General features: G+C 37.9%; 3 protein-coding genes across 5 annotated transcripts in view; 1 reads left to right on the forward strand and 2 right to left on the reverse strand.

Moving 5' to 3' along the window:
- The window catches only part of LOC145495238 (uncharacterized), an 8,245-nt gene extending 2,357 nt beyond the window's left edge, over nucleotides 1–5,888 (reverse strand). Inside the window, exons 1-3 of one of the 2 annotated variants that reach the window (XM_081474835.1) lie at nucleotides 923–5,888; nucleotides 752–817; nucleotides 1–593 (exon numbers count right to left, since the gene is read on the reverse strand). The exon at nucleotides 1–593 is cut by the window's left edge and continues 2,357 nt beyond it. In XM_081474835.1, the coding sequence (XP_081330961.1) occupies nucleotides 775–817; nucleotides 923–1,386 (507 nt within the window). In that variant the 5' untranslated portion in view covers nucleotides 1,387–5,888 and the 3' untranslated portion in view covers nucleotides 1–593; nucleotides 752–774. Of the gene's footprint in view, nucleotides 818–922 lie in introns of both variants that reach the window. The other variant, XM_081474834.1, reaches the window with a different exon arrangement.
- The window catches only part of LOC145495242 (uncharacterized), an 83,830-nt gene that overhangs the window by 29,203 nt on the left and 35,359 nt on the right, over nucleotides 1–19,268 (reverse strand). The window lies entirely within an intron of this gene.
- The window catches only part of LOC145495235 (peptidyl-prolyl cis-trans isomerase-like), a 38,184-nt gene continuing 24,895 nt past the window's right edge, over nucleotides 5,980–19,268 (forward strand). Inside the window, exons 1-3 of the mRNA XM_081474831.1 lie at nucleotides 5,980–6,139; nucleotides 6,286–6,316; nucleotides 12,919–13,007. Coding sequence (XP_081330957.1) covers nucleotides 6,071–6,139; nucleotides 6,286–6,316; nucleotides 12,919–13,007 — 189 coding nt within the window. The 5' untranslated portion in view covers nucleotides 5,980–6,070. The remainder of the gene's footprint in view (nucleotides 6,140–6,285; nucleotides 6,317–12,918; nucleotides 13,008–19,268) is intronic.

Below are 19,268 nucleotides of genomic sequence, written 5' to 3' on the forward strand. Positions count from 1 at the left end.
TAAACTGCAAAGCTGTGAATGAAGGTCCTGCTTGATTGAACGTTGGATCTCACAGGAGATCTAATCAGCCAAACTTGAAAAGTAAAACGATAATAAGTCAAAGACCACTGCAAGGCTGACACAACGTCATATATTTAAAACAATTATGCGCCTGTCACATTAAACCCCCACCCCGGGGAAACATGGGGCATTAGCCACAGAGCAAAGCCAAAGAAGGATAATGCCCTACATACAGGGGACGAAGAAACTCCTTGTCTACACCCACATTATTACTTTCAGAAGTGTGATTGACATTTATTTTTGAATACTTCAACGTTTGGACAACACATTTTCACATGGAACAAGTGCCAAATTTTCTAGCTTCATTCAGGATACCATAAAAGGACATAAAGTAGTTCGTTATGTCTTCAACTTTTCCGGCAGGAAATGCACAGCCATTATCCTTCTGGCACATTCTTTAGATCAATCCCTGCACACGAAAAATAGTACAGCTTCCCACTGCAATGCAAACTGTTGTGTCCTATCATGTTTTCCTCAGGATTTGGTTGTCCACAGGGACAGAGAATGTCATCTCCTAAATCATCATCTGGATTCTATAAAATGAATTAGGAAACAGGGCACTTTGTTACCACGATGGTTTCTTTTCGAGCCCAATTTAGTGAACCTAAACACTCTTAAGTCTTCAGTACTGGCTAGCAAAAGAATAGGTCACACATTAAGGATTGAAGTTTAACTGCAAATATAAACTCACCATCACAAAATGAAGATGATCCATTAGTACTGTAATCTTCTGCAGTCTGTATCTCCACAACTGGAACTTAAATGAAAAACAAAAAACAGTTCAACATTGTCACTTGATAGTTTATACAAGACCCATACACTGGAATGACAACAATGTTTGGATGTTTAATTGGATACTTACCATTGTTTGCTACTCTTGTTGCTGCTGCCTTTTTTGCTCCTTGCACTCTTCTTTTTCTGATGCCATCCAGGTGCTTTAACCACATAGCAGTTTCCTTTACTACCAGATTTGTCTTCTTTGCTAGGTGCTCTATTTGCTCTGTATCTCCTAGTGTCATTTCCAGATTTTACAGCCTGATTAAATGCATTTTGAATAACCACGGAAGGGGCTTCTGCTTGGACTTTAGTGTTTCCATTCTCTTGAATGTACTTCCAGGCTTCTAGCAGCTTGAGGTAGTGTCCTGATTGGCAACGGACAAGGCAACAAGGCAAAGGACTAAAATATACTAATTCCCCACCCCATAGGGCAAAGCAAAGGCCAACACATACTACCTCTTTGGGAAGGCAACACAAAAACATAGGCACGCAAGGCGTGCAAGAGTTATTTTTTTGTGAACTATAAGTCTCAGAGATAGCAGCATTCATGGAACTGTTTACAGTAATGATTTGGTTGATTTGACAAGTTTTTTGGTTGCGATGTACAGCAAGAAAGAAACTGGGAGTTTATGATGTACATACAATGTTACATTGGTAATGGTAAGATAACTAAATAGTAAGCCATAAAATGTTTGACTGAAGAAACTACAGTAATCTGACACGTCTCTAGATTAATGTAGATACCATCTTATTTTTCTAACAGGCAATTTTATTCGTTCTTTGATACAACCCACACTGTGATTGGTCGGACACTCGCACATGCATAACTCCCTCACTCACCGATCACGTAGCCCTTCCCCCCGGCGGGGGGACTCCCTTATATGGGCTATATAGGTCTGTGCGGCCCCGAAGGGTATGGTTTTTCAGCCGTTTTGGTCATAAATAGGGTATCGATTTTAGCTGATTTTGGCCATTTTGGTCATAAATAGGGTATGGTTTTTGCACTCTAGCCTTGATATGAGTATGCTTTAAGAAGAAGCCACTTTTTCATCATTATCGAAAAGAAAATCAACAAAAGCCCTTCACAAATTTATATGTTTACGGTAATTTAACATTGGTTTGAACTAGGGAGCTAATTACAACGCAGTTCTGAAACAGGGTTTTGATTTGAGGGTCAGGTCGTAAATAGGGTTTCGAATTTTTGGTCAGGTCATAAATAGGGTAACGAATATCGCAGATTTTGGTCATAAATAGGGTAAAGGTTTTGGTACGCGGGCCACACACTCCCGACCAATTTTTCTGGGAGTACCCCCTCGGGAGCCCTTACAGCCCCCAAGAGGAATTTTTGCTCAAAAATACTCAAGTAAGAGAACTTTTCGCATTTTATACGAGTCGTAAGTTTACCCTTTTTACACAACACTACTTCACCGAAAATTGAAAGAAAGAGAAAAAAAACCTCTCTGGCACTTTGAAAGTCTGATTTAATTGGATTGCACTTTAACTTGGTGCCACACAGTCTTCAAAGAACATTTGAACAGTTTTCATACTTTTTACCTTTAAAAAATATCGGACTGAAAAGAATGTCATAAAATGCCCATCAAATAAAAATATTAAACTGCTACTGCAGAGACGTAAAAACCGTCCAGAAATAAAAGCTTCTTTTTTGTTTAATATCCTGGGAACAATAGCCGATAACTTGTAAGCTCTAATTGAATTTACTCCCACATGAAAAACAAAAGTGTCGAGTTACCATTTGTAACTAAAAATAGCAAACATCTCGTGGGAACAAGTGGTGACGATTAGTCAGCTCTAATTGAATTTACCACCTTGTGAAAAACAAGAATGTCAAATTACCCATTGTAACTAAAAAATAAAAATATCTCGCTATATTTGCATGCAATAAGAACAAAGCAATCGTTACCTGTACTTACTATTGTAAACGTTAGAACTGCTTCAAATCTAAAGTCTCGTCTCCTCTAAAACATGTCCTAAGAACTAGAACCGACGATTCGTGACCTCTAATTGAATTAACTGCTTGTGAAAAACAAAAGTATCAAGTTACCTTTTGTAATTAAAAATAAAAATTTCTCGTGCCATTTGCCTACTACTAACTCATGAACTGCTTCAAAACTCAAGACTCATCTCGTCCATAACTAACCATTACACTGAAAATTATGCACTCTAAAACAACCCAATGTACGTAACTGTCACACTTCCGTCCAAACCGACTAAAAATCGCAAACCGGCAACATAAACTTCACTCTTTATTTTTCAATTACCAAAGTCCTTGTGTTTATACATACCTTGTGTTTCTCACGTACCATTTACCTTTACAAGAAATTTGATTGGCTGTTCATAGTAGATCCAATCTGATTGGTGTGACATACATACATCTCTCACTCACTCACCCATTGACCCGTCCATAACATACCCGACGCGCCGACTAAGAGGTATTTTTTTTACAAAAAAATAACTCAAAAATGAATTAATCCCCACCCCCTCAGCCAAGGCAAAGAGTCAAAGACCCCACAAAGCCCCACCCATGGCCCATGATTCCCTGGGGTAGGGGGGGGGAGTGGGGGTTTACAGTGACAGGTGCATTAATATTTCTGCTGGCCTCAGGTTTAGATGTTACTTAATTATAAATATAGGCACGCAATACGTGCAAGAGTTATTTTTTTGTGAAGTCTCAGAGATAGGAGCATTCATGGAACTGTTTACAATAACGATTTGGTTAATTTGACAAGTGTTTTTGGTTGCGATGTACAGCAAGAAAGAAACTGGGAATTTCTGATGTACCTACAATGTTACATCGGTAATGGTAAGATAGCTGAATAGTAAGCCATAAAATGTTTGAATGAACAAACTACAGTAATCTGACATGTCTCCAGATTAATGCAGATACCATCTTATTTTTCTCTTTGATTCATTCTTTGATTCGTTCTTTGATAACGCCTACACTGTAATTGGTGTGACACGTGCATATGCATAACTCCCTCACTCACCGATCACATAGCCCTTCCAACCCCCAAGAGGAATTTTTTCTTAAAAATACTCAAGTTAAATAAGAGACCTTTTCGCATTTTATACAAGTTGTAAGTTTACCCTTTTTACACAACAACACAACACAACACTACTTCACCGAAAATAGAAAGAGAAAAAAGACCTCTCTGACACATTGAAAGTCTGATTTAATTAAATTGCACTTTTAATTGGTGCCATGCAGTCTTCAAAGAACATTTGAGCAGTTTTGATACTTTTTACCTTTAAAAATATCGGACTGAAAAGAATGTCATAAAATGCCCATCAAATAAAAATAAACTGCTACTGCAGACGTAAAAACCGTCTAGAAATGAAAGCTTTTTTTTGTTTAATATCCTGTGAACAATGGCCGATAACTTGTCAGCTCTAATTGAATTTACTCCCATATAAAAACCAAAAGTGTTGAGTTACCATTTGTACCTAAAGATAGCAAATCTCGTGGGAAAGAGTGGTGACGACTCGTCAGCTCTAACTGAATTTACTCCCATGTGAAAAACAAGTGTCAAATTACCCTTTGCAACTAAAAAATAAAAATATCTCATTATATTTGCATGCAACAAGAACAAAACAATCGTCAGCTGCACTTACTATTGTAAACCTTAGACCTTTTTCTAATCTAAATAGTCTTGTTTCCTCTAAAACATGTCCTAAGAACTAGAAGCGACCATTCGTGAGTGAGTGAGTGAGTGAGTGAGTGAGTGATACATTTGCATATCAGAGTCCCCGCAACAAACACATTTCTATGCTTCGCATGTCCACGAACTTACGGACAGTGCCTACTTTTGTTAGTGCGCACACGTTCTGCGCATCACGCAATGCATGGTTGAAGTGCCACGCACACACTGGGTTGCATTGACACAATCAACTACACTACCAAGTACACAACTAAAATGAAAGAAAGATTTTCCTGTTGTGACCAAATCAAGTTTAATGAACCTGTACTTAAACTAAAAACACCAGACTAGAAGCATATCGCTAACCTCTAACTGTTAACGTCTACCAGCTGAAAAACTAGCTGTTATCTGTCGAAAATTATACTGAAATCCAACTGTGAACATGAACCTGCAGATAGTGTAGTGCGCACTGTCAGAGACCTAAAAGCCTGTTGCAATGATTTTGTTATTAAAAACATACCAAAAATGGTTTTTATGTTACCATTTACCATGTACCTTTAAGATCTTTATAAATGTGTTTGCTTCTCAGACTTTGTATGTGAAGGCTAATTCTAAGAAAATCTGTGAAGAAATGTCCTTTCCTTCTTTTTTCAGAAAAATGCTGATAGCATTTTTGTTGAATCATCAAGGATTGCTTTGGAATGTGCACTGCGTTGTGACTGTAGCGCTAAGAAAACAGTTAAATTTTAAAAGCGCGGTTATAAGATCTAACGGATCTTCTTGTTCTTTGTGGATTCCAATAGCCCTTGCAAAGATCTACTTTTTCCGCGGGGTCTTAACCTGGCGCAAAAACCTTTGTATTCAGTAGGCACCGTTAAAAAGGAAATTTTCGTTCAGTGGAAACGGCAAAAATCTGCTGGTGCACACTGGTGCATTATGTTCGCCGTGCAGGAAAACATCTAAGCTTTTGATTCATTGCACTTTTGGGCCAAGTACCAGTACCTGAAAGCCGTGAGCGACCAAAAGTTTCGACCTGACTAGACAAAGACAAAAATGAGAGAATTTTACCTTGTTCGAGAAATGCCATAAGTTACCTTGACAAACTCTAAATGCAAGAACTTCAGTACCAAAATCTGACTTAGCTACCTTCAAACTTTCCAAATATAACATTTTGGTATAGAAAAGGTGAGCGAAACCCGAGAAAACGATGAACAGATATAACGCAAAATACCGCTCGTATCAAAACAATCTTCCGCCATGTTGGAAAGCTGGCAATAAAATGCATTGCGGTCCTAGTGTGCAACCCACCTGTGGCTACCCAGGTGGGGGCTAGTAAGTGACGTCATACTTTGTTGACGATCATCCAAATATGGTTATGTAATTTTCCAAAACTGACACAGTTTTTGTCTTCTGCACCAATGAAAGGCATGATACTCTATGCTAGGGGTGGTCGATCTATATTTCCAGGGTGCTTATTCTGTTTACACGTGCCTGATCGTCTACACTCAGCCCTTCCCTTTCACGAAGTTATTCTGGCTAGAATTAGCTTGTTAATTCGTCGATTTGTTTGCGCAGCTATGGCTAGACCTAAATGTTTTTTCGATATTACTATTGGTGGTAAACCAGCTGGTCGTATCGTCTTCGAGGTAAGCACACTTTCCTTTGGTTGTCGTTCATATGACAGTTGCACACACCCAGCGTGCTTTTTTCTTCGACAAGTTTTTGCATTGTACTTGTTCGCATATGTGCTATACCTTTACTGTTAGTTGATACTTTCTTTTGTTGTTTACAGCTCAGAGCAGATGTAGTTCCAAAGACTGCAGGTCTGTATAAAGCTTGCTCAGCTTAGTTTTGTACAAATATAACGTACATTCGTTCAAGTCGGCGAGTGACAAGCAAACACATCTTCGCATATGTGGTTTGAGCAAAAGTTTTGCTAGAACTTCCATTAAAGTGCCACTAACCCCAAACATTTTTATTCCTTTAATAAAAGCTACTAGTTTTCCTGATTACTTCAGCGAAAAAATTCTCTCGACTGATAAAGTCCCTGCGCTTCTACAGGCGTTTGAATATGTAATTTCTGTGTTCACGACCCCGCAAAGTGGAATCTGGATCGGGCTAGTAGTGACGTCACTTCGGGAACCGGGCTAAAACACTCGAGAGACTTTTGACTGAGATTCGAGGGCTGTCAAAACATTTTTGGGTTATTTGTGATTCATATTTTGTCAAAACTGGACAAGATTTTTTAGCGAAAGAACTGTATCATCTAGCATTTACAATTTGGAGTCTAGCTACGATTTGGACGGCTGCGATATATATTTTTTCCATTTTGAAGTGCGGGATCGCCGCATTGTAATTTAGGCCAGGATCAGGATCAACACTATGCCCGTCCATTTGGGTCAGAAAAGGTACAAATAATGGTTGAAAATGGCTAACTGAGAGCTCTTTAAGAGTTATAAAGATGTCAGTGCACCTGAAGAGTTGGTAATTTGACTTTACGGAATGTGCAGATTTCGGAGTGTCAAAACATCTTTAGATTCAGCACTAATTTCCACCAGAATACAAGTTCATATGCAATGCAATCGTAGTCTACTCCTACCTACTTCTCCAGATCAGTGATTGAAAATAGTTTTAACATAAGAGATAAGCAGAGATGTCAGCCAAAAATATCCAAAGTTGAGGTAACTTTTCGCTTGTTATTAATTGTCAACCGACTGTAGTATATGAAAATTTGCATATTTTGCACTAGTAAATCGTGGAAAATTCTTTGACAAGATCTTGAAAAGAGGTTCAGTATAGCATCACTTAAATGAATACACTTCTACTTCACTGTTATTTTGAATGATATGTCCATTTTACGTACGCTAATAACCTGGGAGTTCTCGACTTGTTAGTTTACGTTTCGGTTGACTGACAAGTGCATTCATCTTTCAGCACAATCTCCATTGGTAACTATAGAGTGGAATCTTATTCATTTGTTTCACTTTCCGTGTATATTTATAAATGCTTGATCCATTCTAAGCTTGTAATTTAGATATATTTTGTTCCTCAAAGACTAAGCTCAAAGAACAAAACAATTATCTATTCGGAATGGTCACTGAGAAACACGGCCAGATTACGACCTCTGGCGTGCGTGTGTTTTCATTAAAATCCACAAATACATAGCTAGTTCACCAGTTTGAAGCCTCGGCAATCTTAATCACCTCATTGTAGGACGTAGGTTTTGTTTACTATTCATTTAGAAAAGTCTCTATTTCAAGTACAAAAAAACGCAATGTGTTTAATTTACTGTGTGATTTCCTCACCTATAGTTTCATCTGAGACTCAGAGGATCGTTTGCGCTGGAATAGTCAGATGGCTTCCAGCTTATCCCAAATTCGTGTCTTACACACAGGGCTGGAAATAACAGTCGGTCATCAGACATTGTCCGACCAAATTTTGAATATGTCCGGTCAATGTCACATTATGATCAGACATGATGTCTGCACATTTCACCAACACCTATTGTCCATTCATAAAATTTGGTTATATAAATTGTTAAAAAGGCTCAAAGTGGTGACCGGTACGGTCGCCAATGCGGCTAAAATTTCATCTTTGGCGACCAAAAATTCTGGTTTAGTCGACTACCGAAAAGACATCTGCGTTCACAGGCTACCATAATGGCGACTACATTTCTCTGTGTTGATGATCAACAATGGTTATTTTCTCAGTTATTATGTCCTTCCAGAAATACATAGTGAAAGATCTTTACTTCTATAACATTCAACATAAGAAAAGAAAGCAGTCTGTCCTTTTGCTTTGCTATAAAGGATTTCCTCACATCGGGAAACTTGCAAATGGATGCTTATGTTTGAAATCACCCCATAATGCATTGCAAACCCTTGAACATTAAGTACGTCATGTATGCCTACCGATTGTGTCTTTTGTAATGCATACACAAAATTAGCGACCAAGAAAGTCTTAAAAATTTTTTCTTTACAAATGTTATGCTTTGAGTTCTTTTCTGAATAAAATTCCACTTGATTTTTATCACTCAATCGCCAAATGGCTACTTGAGCATTTTTTTTAAATTTGGATCTTTGACTCTGACAGTTTGAGCCATATCCAGGAGCCCATTATGGACTTCTGCCATATCATAAAGCAGAAGTGTTTATCTTTCCTGTACTTGCCAAATAAAGTACTTTTCAGAAATCGCCCTATTATGCATTACGTGGATTGCAATATGCTGTTAGCCCTTCATGTATGTACCCTAGAGTCAACTTTGGTCAGGAGCCCATCACTAGGAGCCTGCAACTCCCATACTAAGCCTATGTCACAGTATTTTTACAGACCGGTCTATTTTAAGGCTTCTTTTCCCTTGAAAAAAGTCAGTTCCTGTCTAAATGAGCACGCATTGGTAAGAGGAAAAAATGGAGGCCTCAGGTGGACATGACGACCTAATCTTCCAGTGAAATTATAAAGTCCGTGCTTGTGATTGGTCACTGAAGTTCCTGCGGGGGCTGAATTCGTGGTAAATTCAAACGAAAAAAAGATCAGTCTGTGAAAACACCGGGACAGCAATAATTGAGGAAGTTACACACACCTAGTGATGGGCTCCTACGTAGAAAACTAGGTTTGCTTGAAGAACATATAATCAGGAGATAACCAGGAGAGATTGGTGCAGTCATTTTGTAGATAAAGTCATCTAGTTAATCATAAATGATAAATAAATCACATTTAAATACAGTTTGGAATGATTTGTATTGAAAATCTTTACAGTATGCCAATAATTTTTTATGCTAATTAATTATGCTAATCAATTATGAAAATTAATGTCCGGTCAAATTGATAAGATGTCCGACCAAAATGAAGATTTGAAAGGACACATGTCCTGTTAAAGAAGAAAAATTATTTCCAGCGCTGATGCAGTACCTTGGCAATGTTAAGCTTTCCACTAGAGGTAGAGAAGAATGTACAAACCATGACGATCTCTAGGTTTTTACAGAAGTGGCAAACCCAAGGTTAAAGAAATCCTCGATGGCTCCCCTGCTGTAGCTCTGCACCAATCAGCCCACTTTGGGCTTTTTCTCATTTCTGGTTGAGTTTCGAGATAGAGGAATACTCTATCATACGCATCCTGTATTGCTACAGCCTCCAACAACACATCTTTGCATTCTGCAAGGAATTTGACACGCACTGTCACAAGTTCACATATATTCTTGTCAGAAACAAAATATTGTTATTCCCGAAATGATGTCAGAAGCCAACTCGTCCCATTCTCCACTATTCCTTGGTCATGAACATGGAAAAGGGCAATTTTACAAACTTTGAAAATTCATACAAAATTAACGAAGGTAGCTATAACGATAATTTTTTCGCAGTGGTGATCAGGAGAAAAAGGAAATTTATATCAGCGAAAAAAAAAACATTTTTGTGGTTAGTGGCACTTTAAGTAACTTGGTAATTTTATTTGGTAGTAATGTTTTTAACAAACTCTTTTTAACACATCCAGTACAATCTTCATTACAGGAATGGGAGGGTGCATTTTTCTGTTGACAAGTTCATAAGAAGTGGGAGCATTTTTGTGTTTCTATCAAATTTTAGTGGATAATGCAAATTTTATGCTGCAATCTGATTGGCTGAACCATTGTACGCTATCAGCCATTAGTGTGCAGTGGCTGTAGCTCGCTTGCAAAATGACTACATTTGCATACTTCCTGAAATAACAGAGGAGGATTTAGGAACAATGATTTCCAAGAAGATTAAAATTAAAAAAACGTGGTTGGATTTTATTATACCCGGCAACTCTAAAGGCATAGTAAGTTTTATGACATCGCGGTCTGTGGTCCACACAGTTGATGAGACAACAAAACAAATGCTACCACTGTCCATGGTGTTTAGTCCTGCGGTACAAATCTTTTTAAAAGGAAAGAACCAAATCATTATGGCACAAAAGCAGTAAGATCAGTTAACTTGTACAGCATTGACAGACTCTATCATTGAGTTATTTTTTTGTAAAAAAAAATACCTCTTAGTCGGCGCGTCGGGTATGTTATGGACGGGTCAATGGATGAGTGAGTGAGAGATGTATGTATGTCACACCAATCAGATTGGATCTACTATAAACAGGCAATCAAATTTCTTGTTGTAAAGGTAAATGGTATGTGAGAAGATTTGATCCCGACACAGTTTAGAACGGCCATATTTATTCTTCTATAAAAGAGGAGGAAGTATTCATATATTGAGCTTACTTCGACATTTTCTGTGGGTTAGGCTGAGGATTTTAGTTGCGAACAAGATGAGCCTTGAGGTTTGGAACAGTTCGTGTGTTAGTAGTATGCAAATGCAATGAGATATTTTTATTTTTAGTTACAAAGGTAACTTGATACTTTTGTTTTTCTCAAGGAGTAAATTCAATTAGAGGTCACGAGTCGTCGCTTCTAGTTTTTAGGACATGTTTTAGAGGAAACGAGACTATTTAGATTTGAAACAGTTCTAATGTTTACAATAGTAAGTGTAGGTGACGATTGTCTTGTTCTTGTTGCATGCAAATATAACGAGATGCTTTTATTTTTTAGTTACAAAGGGTAATTTGACACTCTTGTTTTTCACAAGGGAGTAAATTCAATTAGAGCTGACAAATCATCACCACTCTTTCCCACGAGATGTTTGCGATCTTTAGTTACAAATGGTAACTTAACACTTGTTTTTTATATGGGAGTAAATTCAGTTAGAGCTGACAAGTTATCGGCTATTGTTCCCAGAATTATAAACAAAAAAAGCTTTCATTTCTGGACGGTTTTTACGTCTCTTCAGTAGCAGTTTATTTTTATTTGATGGGCGTTTTATGACATTCTTTTCAGTCCGATATTTTTAAAGGCAGAAAGTATCAAAACTGCTCAAATGTTCTTTGAAGACTACGTGGCACCAAGTTAAAGAGCAATTTAATTAAATCAGACTTTCAATGTGTTGGAGAGGTTTTTTTCTGTTTCTTTCTATTTTCGGTGAAGTAGTGTTGTTGTGTTGTGTTGTGTTGTGTAAAAGGGTAAACTTACGACACGCATAAAATACGAAAAGGTCTCTTAACTTGAGTATTTTTGAGCAAAAATTCCTCTTGGGGGTTGGAAGGGCTATGTGATCGGTGAGTGAGGGAGTTATGCATGTGCACGTGTCACACCAATCACAATGTGGGTTTTATCAAAGAACGAATCAAAGAAAAAAATAAGATGGTATCTACATTAATCTGGAGACATGTCAGATTACTGTAGTTTGTTCAGTCAAACATTTTATGGCTTACTATTTAGCTATCTTACCATTACCGATGTGACATCGTATGTACATCATAAATTAAAAAAATAACTCTTGCACGCCTTGCGTGCCTATGTTTCATCTCTGAAGTAGTGTTCCGCAGAAAGCCTTATTGTAAATTAGCAATTCCCTGGGGTCCCCCTCCTAGTAGGAGTTTTGCAGGCATGCACAGTAAGACCTGTTGTTTGACCACGAGGTTGCGAGTTGTCGGCCATGTTGAAAAATGTACACATTTATCTCCTTGGAAATAAAAATGTTGTATGTTGTAAAGACTGAACTTTTTTGCTGACCTTCAAACCTGGGACATACGGAACAAGTAGGCTCATAACCCAGTTGTTTATGAGAAGCTTTCAAAAATGGTAACGGTGGTGCAATACATGGGTACATCTTTGTGAAATCATTTAACATGCATCAACTATGGACCGTGTGTTGCAGTAGCAAGGAAATGTAGATCTATGCCTCATTATTTAGAATTTGTTGACTATGGACTGTCGACCACAGTGACAGAGAAATGTAGATCTTTACACTGTTTTTTTAAATTTATCAACTACAGACCACCTCAGACCTCAAGCTGTAATGATAACTAGCTATTTTTCTTCTCAGTTTTTTTTTTTTCTTTGCCCCTTGTCGTCACTGTATTTCTTAATTGTGTAAGTCGAGTAACTGTATTTGTTAGTAATGTAAGTCGTTTAGTTATTGTAATTTAAATAGTGTAAATAATTAGAGCAATATAATGTAAATAGAGTTAGTGTTGTAAGTAAGCATTGGTTTCCCTTGTGTTATTGCAAATAAATAAATAAATAAATAAAAAATAAAAAAAAACTACAGACCACCAATTAGCAGAGAATCAAAATACTTACATTATACTTTCAAGTTAATTGACCACAGACCGCTAAAAAGCCTTAAAATGTAGGTCACTTTGTCGTCCAAAAACTGTCAAAATTTTGATTTGTGTGCATGCTCAAGCAAAAATGTCATAAAATGCGTTGCCCACAGAACAGGTCCCTATCTGTTTTGATCCAAAATTTTGTACACATGATGAGGTTTCCTCCCATCATCCCCAGAATGAGGAACATGTCTTGCACTGGTTAGGTAATGACTAAAGAGATTAAATTAACCTAAACATTTCTGTTTTCAGAAAACTTCCGTGCATTATGTACTGGTGAGAAAGGATTTGGTTTCAAGGGTAGTTCATTCCATCGTATCATCCCAAAGTTTATGTGCCAGGTAAAGTACCTAGATATGAGTGCTATATTGCCAGATTCGTAACAAAAGTAATGAGAAAGTATCGTAGGCACTCATAGATAAGCCGCACCCTGAGTTTGGCCATCTAAATTGCAGAAAAAACAGTTATTGAAAGAAATCAAAATTATTCACAACTGGAGTCTTGAGAAAGATTCCTTACATGTACATTTCTTGATTTATTGAATGTAAACCTGTGTAAACTTGCTAACAATGAAGTTAGTCCTGCTATAGTATGGACATGATGTCTACCAACTTCGACATGTGGTATTTTTGAACCAGTGTTTTTTCCATTCCTGTCAGTTTTTTAGAATTTTACATGCAACGACCGGGTCGAAATTAACTTTTTTAGGCAGGTGCCAACTGGCAACTGGAATTTTTTTTCAGTCGCCATGTGGAAAAATGTGGTCACCAAAAAGTGTCAATAAAATTTTTCCTTCACAGCGAAACACAAACCAAAATTTTTGGTCGCCAGATGGAAAATTCTGGTTGCCAATTTTTCTTTTAAGAATCAGAACAAAGATAATGCATTTGGGGCGGCAATGATTGCGATTTTTCCGCTAACAATAAGATTAAATACAAATGCTGATTAATTATACACCTACCACTGAAAAACCACGACAAACGAATCAAATGCCGGCCATATATAGAGCAGAACGCTACAATAAGATAGAGACCTGGATGCTAAATATGATTTGCCCGATAGGGGCCTGGTACGAGTCATTTGTACCACGTTGTCCTTGTCATGTGTTCTCGTCATTCTTAAGTGAGAATGCTTGATTATATTGAATATATATCTCTGTTAAAGTGCACCTAACCCCCAAATTTTTTTTTTCACTAAAACAAATCTAGACTTTATTTGAAGCATTTGGGCAAAGAAATTTTTGAATTTGGTTGAATCCTCGATTTTCTATGCCCTTTCAAAGTCGCGATTAAGTGTTTCACGACCGCGTTTTAGGGAGTCTGGGGCGGCGGTACCTGATGATGTCTACCCAGGAACCAAACACAATAGCGCCTCAGTCAACTCACTGTATTTGCTCGAGAAAATAGAATGCAAAACTAATCGTTCCGATGTATTTTGGGACTAAAACGTCCAAGTTTTGTCTCAGAATCATTTCTTTTTCGTCACTGGAGTCAGAGTTAAGTTTCGATTCGGAAGGCTCCGAAATAAACTTCGATCGAGCACGTTCGACAACTGTGAACTCACTGCTTAGAGCTTTGAGAACAATTTGCAATATTTCAAGCGACAACGGGGAAGATGTCTTTGCGGACGAGCTGCTTGTATATTAGGAATGGAAAGTTAGATACGAAGTGGAGGAGCAGGCAAACGAACAGCAGCAAAGAAAACTCAAGGACTGCTTTGGATGGTAATTTCGTCAACTAAATATAAGATTCCCACGCGTGTTTATAGCCCGTTTACATTTGTCCTTACCGAGAATGTATTTTGTCAAGGTTCTGTTAAATCCAGTTTGTGTTTTACTTTCAGTTGAATGCTTCATGTTTATAAGAGCGACGTACGTGTTGCAGTTTTCGAGACTTGATGACCTCCAAAACATTGGCTTCGATCGATTGAAAATCGTATTGTTTGGACCTGTATTTTTGAAGCTGCGGGAAGCAAGGCGGAAGGAAACATTTCCTACAATTACCGATTTCACATTGTCACACGTTTTAAGTCGTAACTCCAAATAACCAATGTAAATTGTTCTCAAAGTTTGCAGTGAAATTCGTGGGATAAGCGAAAAGGATGTGTTCCCTAAGCGGTCCGCAGATAATGTTACGCGGTCATATTTTCGACGCTATTGCACAGAATCTTTGTCACACTGCTGATTTCCAAACCTTCGAAAAACTCTGTGAGTCTAACAATTTTGTTATCATGTAATTCTAGAGGATTAATCTTCGACTTTCATCTAAATCGAAAGAGAAATAAGTGTTGGTTGGCGGCGTACAGTTGCGATCTATTTACGTATCAGTATAATGCTTCTTGATCATGACCGGATCACACAACTTTGCCGGTTATGTTATAAATACTGCGGGATTGGAAGGTATAGGTTGTCGGTGGTATTTCTACAAATTGCTGGTTAGCTTTAAGCAGAAAATTATGAAAACAGCGTTCGAAAGTCTGCGGAACAAATTCCAGTGAGAGTTCTTCAATGGTTCTCACAGATTCAGTTCGCTTGTTTTGGTTCGACAAAATCAACCATCGTTTACGTCTTTATTGCACCATTAGCCGATCATCGCCAGTAAATTGTACAGTATACCTTTCTTTAAATCTGGAATATTGCTGCAACAGCCGATAGCACCTCTGGAAGGCGTTTCTGCGCACTTTTCGAATGTGTATTGCACCATCCTGAAGGAGATGAGAGGAAATGAGATATCCAACCTTCCTGGGTAGACGTCACAAGAGCCGCTGGACCCATTCTCCTCAAACTCGGTCGTGAAACAAAATGGCGGTGTTTTGGAGCTATTTTCGAGATTTTGTCGTGGCACAGAAAATCGAGGATTTAACGGAATCCAAAAATTTTTTCGCAGAACTATTTCAAATAATAAGTAGATTCGTTCTAGCGAAAAAAAATTTGGGGGGTTAGGTGCACTTTAAATGGATAAATTCCTATTTAATATACGCAGTTTCGTGCAACTGCCAAATGTTTCAAGTCAACTTTATACCTTCTCTTGTCTCTACCTTTTGGAGAAGAAATGTACCCGACTGAAAAACTGCCGTTTGTTTCTTTGCTCCATGTTCAAAATGATCTTTCCTTTCATATTGTGTCAAGACAATCAACAGATCGCCAAGTGGAATATCGAAATCTTCCACTAATTTCTTCACGGATGTTCCATCTCCACTTTGTAATAAATTACAGAAAGATTTCAGAACATCTTTGGACACCACATCGCCTAAATGAATATTCATGGCAAAAGAATGCACATGGCCTCTTGCACCCGCAACAAGTATGTTATGGGAAACCACTGAAAAAACATGGCAGCGAAGCTTCACCTTGATCGTAGCTGTGAAACGTTGTGGTAGATTAATAATAACAGGAAAATCGGTTTTATACTTCAAAAGCAGCGAAAGGTAAAAAGTAAGTGACCAATTGATGGGCAGCTTTGAATTTTATTTTAATCGATTTGGCTGAAAATCAAAGTTTGTGTAATTATCGTGGCTTGAAATAGTTAATCGCCCACTGGTGACCAGTTGTGAAATTCTGGTTGCCAGTGCAAAATTTTTAGTTGCATTGGTGACCAGGAAAGCGCAATTTCAGACCCTGAACAACAAGAACGCTTTTGTTCCTTTGTTCATAGCTTAGTGGTCAGGCATTTCACCGGGAGATGGAGTACTGGACATGAGTAGCATTCGAAGCTTTCTTTGATCTCAACTAAGTGCAACTATGTAAACAGCTTTGAGGCAGAATGGAGAGTCCTTCCGAGCGACGTTTAGCTGCCCTAGAATGGCGACCTTAAACTGGTTAACGGATAATTTAACTAAAGTTTAATGCTGTTTAGCAGCAAGAAATGTAAGCTTAAGCTTATGAACAAAAACAGCTGTTTTAGCCACTGATGATGCATACTCTGATGTTATTAGTTTTATGAAGTTCTTGTCAGTGAAGAGATAGAAAACATGTATCTTGTTTCTGTCAAGTTGGGGAGAAGGAGAAATGCTGTGGGAACATGTGCAGGCAGGCAGGCAAGTGTTTCCACAGCTTTTTCAAGTTCTCCCAAACTTCCACAAGTGTTTCTATAACTTGATAGAAACATGAAGAACATGGTTTCTATTTATTTCAGAAATTTTTGTGGCGAAAAAAGGAAAGCAACTTATTTACTTTGATCATTAAATGTAAATTCTCTTTGCTTGTGCTACCATTATGCTCGTGCTAGTTGTGAGTTTCTTTCTTTTGGCTACGTTCCAATCTGCTATACAAACTTATAAACTTTTGATGAAAAGTGTTAATCTATGCAAACCTATGACAGGCTGTAAGGCTTGCTACCTAATGGGCTCCCGGTCACCTGAGGCGACTAAAGTTTTTCTCAAGGGCTCCTGAACATGGAGTTTTCATTCCCATCTAATCTGTCTGATAACTTCAATCTTTTGCAACCAGGATTTATATGCAATTCCTAATTGTAACTTTGTTCCACCAGCATAGAAATTCCCAGTAAAGAGCCTGCTGACCATCCCCAATCATAGTATATTTGTTCGGAAATTTCTGGTTTCCTGGCTATAAACGCACATTATATTCTGACCGGCCGGAATGTTTCTCATGAAATCAGTCAAAAAGTCATTCACACAATAAATTAAACTGAAAACAACAGCCACTCTGGTCCTGTTTTGCTTTTATCACTAGAAATATGGGCCAAAACATGGCAACAAAGTCTCTCTCTGCTAAAATTTGAAAATCGCCCTATAATGCATTGCAAGCTCAGTATTGAATAAATAATTATACATCATGTATGCCAATGGATTTTGTCTCTGTTGATACCGCACTGATTCCAGTTGCAAAATAACTACACTTTAATTTGATAACAAATATTTTTGGAATATTTGGAGTTATGATGCAACTGACATTCTATTTGCAATAGATAAAAGATAAATTTGTCTAATTTGTTGGGCATCTTAGATGTATTGAATGAATTTCTTTAGTTTCCAAAAGGATTATTTCCGGCAAAAAAGTTGAAATATTCAAGTAACTAGCCAGCAAACGGAAACATCGTCAGCATCGTCTAATCAGCATGGAGCAAACAGCGTGACTGTTGCTCCTTGGCACACAAAATCCCGGCCATGGAATCCCGGCTACGGATGCTGGTCGCTTCGAAAGCTGCACTTCTCAAAAATTATGTGGCAATTAGTGCTTGGATTTTTGACTGGATCTTCGATGGAATGCCACGAAAAGAAGTGTCAACCTTTCAGTTTGTTTGGTGTTCAATTTGGAAGTCAGGCAATTCTAATTTCTGGGTGAAAATCGGCTTGGTGCTGTAGCGGTCGGACATGAGCTTTCCAGCCTTGTCTCCTTTTTATAACATGTAGTAACAGTCAGTGCAAAACCCACCAAATCGCTCAAATTTGCCATTTTAAGCTGCAGAAACGACAATACACAACAACTGAGGTAGATTCACGTTTACCGGTATTTTGAGCTTTAACATGGACATTACTCGATATTAGTTTATGATATGACTCCTTTGCCTTTTCATATGGGAGTCCCCCAGGTTTCAAAATGTCTAATGGGAAGTGAAGGAGTGATGGAGTGAAATCATTCCACCACTACAACTTGGAAAATAATATTTTCTAAGTTTAAAAAGGTGTCCTTCGATTCCTGTAAACTTTTTAGTAACTCTGCTGACCAGTATATAGAGCAGTGGCTGTCAGTTGCGCCCAAGTTGGAAGCCCTGTGTGATTGATCTAAACCCAAGTTGCATTTAAGCATATATACGATATATAGGGAAAGACTTCAAGGTTCATCCTCCTCGATTTGATTGTAAGTGAAAGTCTTCATTGTTTTTCCTTCGCAATCTTGTATCACTAGTGATACCTTAAGGCTCAAATAAGGCTAACAGACACAGAGTTTGAGATTGATTGTTGTGCTGGACGAATTCTTGAATTATTAGAAGCTTCAAATGATTATTCATCAGAAAGCAAATGCTGTAATTTTGGTAAGTGTTTTTTTAAGCATCAGAAAGGCAAAGGCTTTGTTTCGGTAACCTCTTTTTTTATATCCGTGAATAAGAAAAATCAAAGGCCCCCTGAGCCAGCTCATGGATGAATAGTTGACTTTTGCCTCTGTGGCAAAATGAGTCTTTGTGCAAAACTATTCGAATGAAAATGCATGTCACCTGTACATTCATTCTCTTGAAATTCAAGTCATTTCATGTACAATGTTTTGCACGAGCATTCGTTCTCAAAAAGAGGCAAACAGCAACTTTGAAGTGAAATCAAAGTCTGCATATGAGCCAGGTGGCCCATCAGGTCAGCACTTATCCCGGTTTCTGTAGCATGAAGTGATTAGGAGTATTTCTACTACCCCCGGATGGGATGCCAGTCCATTGCAGGGTTACCCTGCAATATTAAATTTGCCAGTACTTATTTATACACCTGAGTGGAAAGAAACACTGTGAGAGTTAAGTGTCTTGCTCAAGAACACAATAAAATGTTCCCAGCCAGGGCTTGAACCCAGACTGTTCGAAATAGAAAAGAAATACAAAAATCAAATAACATGTTGATAACACAGACAGCTTAAAAATTTTAAAATGGATAATAATTAA

The sequence above is a fragment of the Orbicella franksi genome, chromosome 8 (genome assembly GCF_964199315.1).
Source record: "Orbicella franksi chromosome 8, jaOrbFran1.1, whole genome shotgun sequence".
Lineage (NCBI taxonomy): Eukaryota > Metazoa > Cnidaria > Anthozoa > Scleractinia > Merulinidae > Orbicella > Orbicella franksi.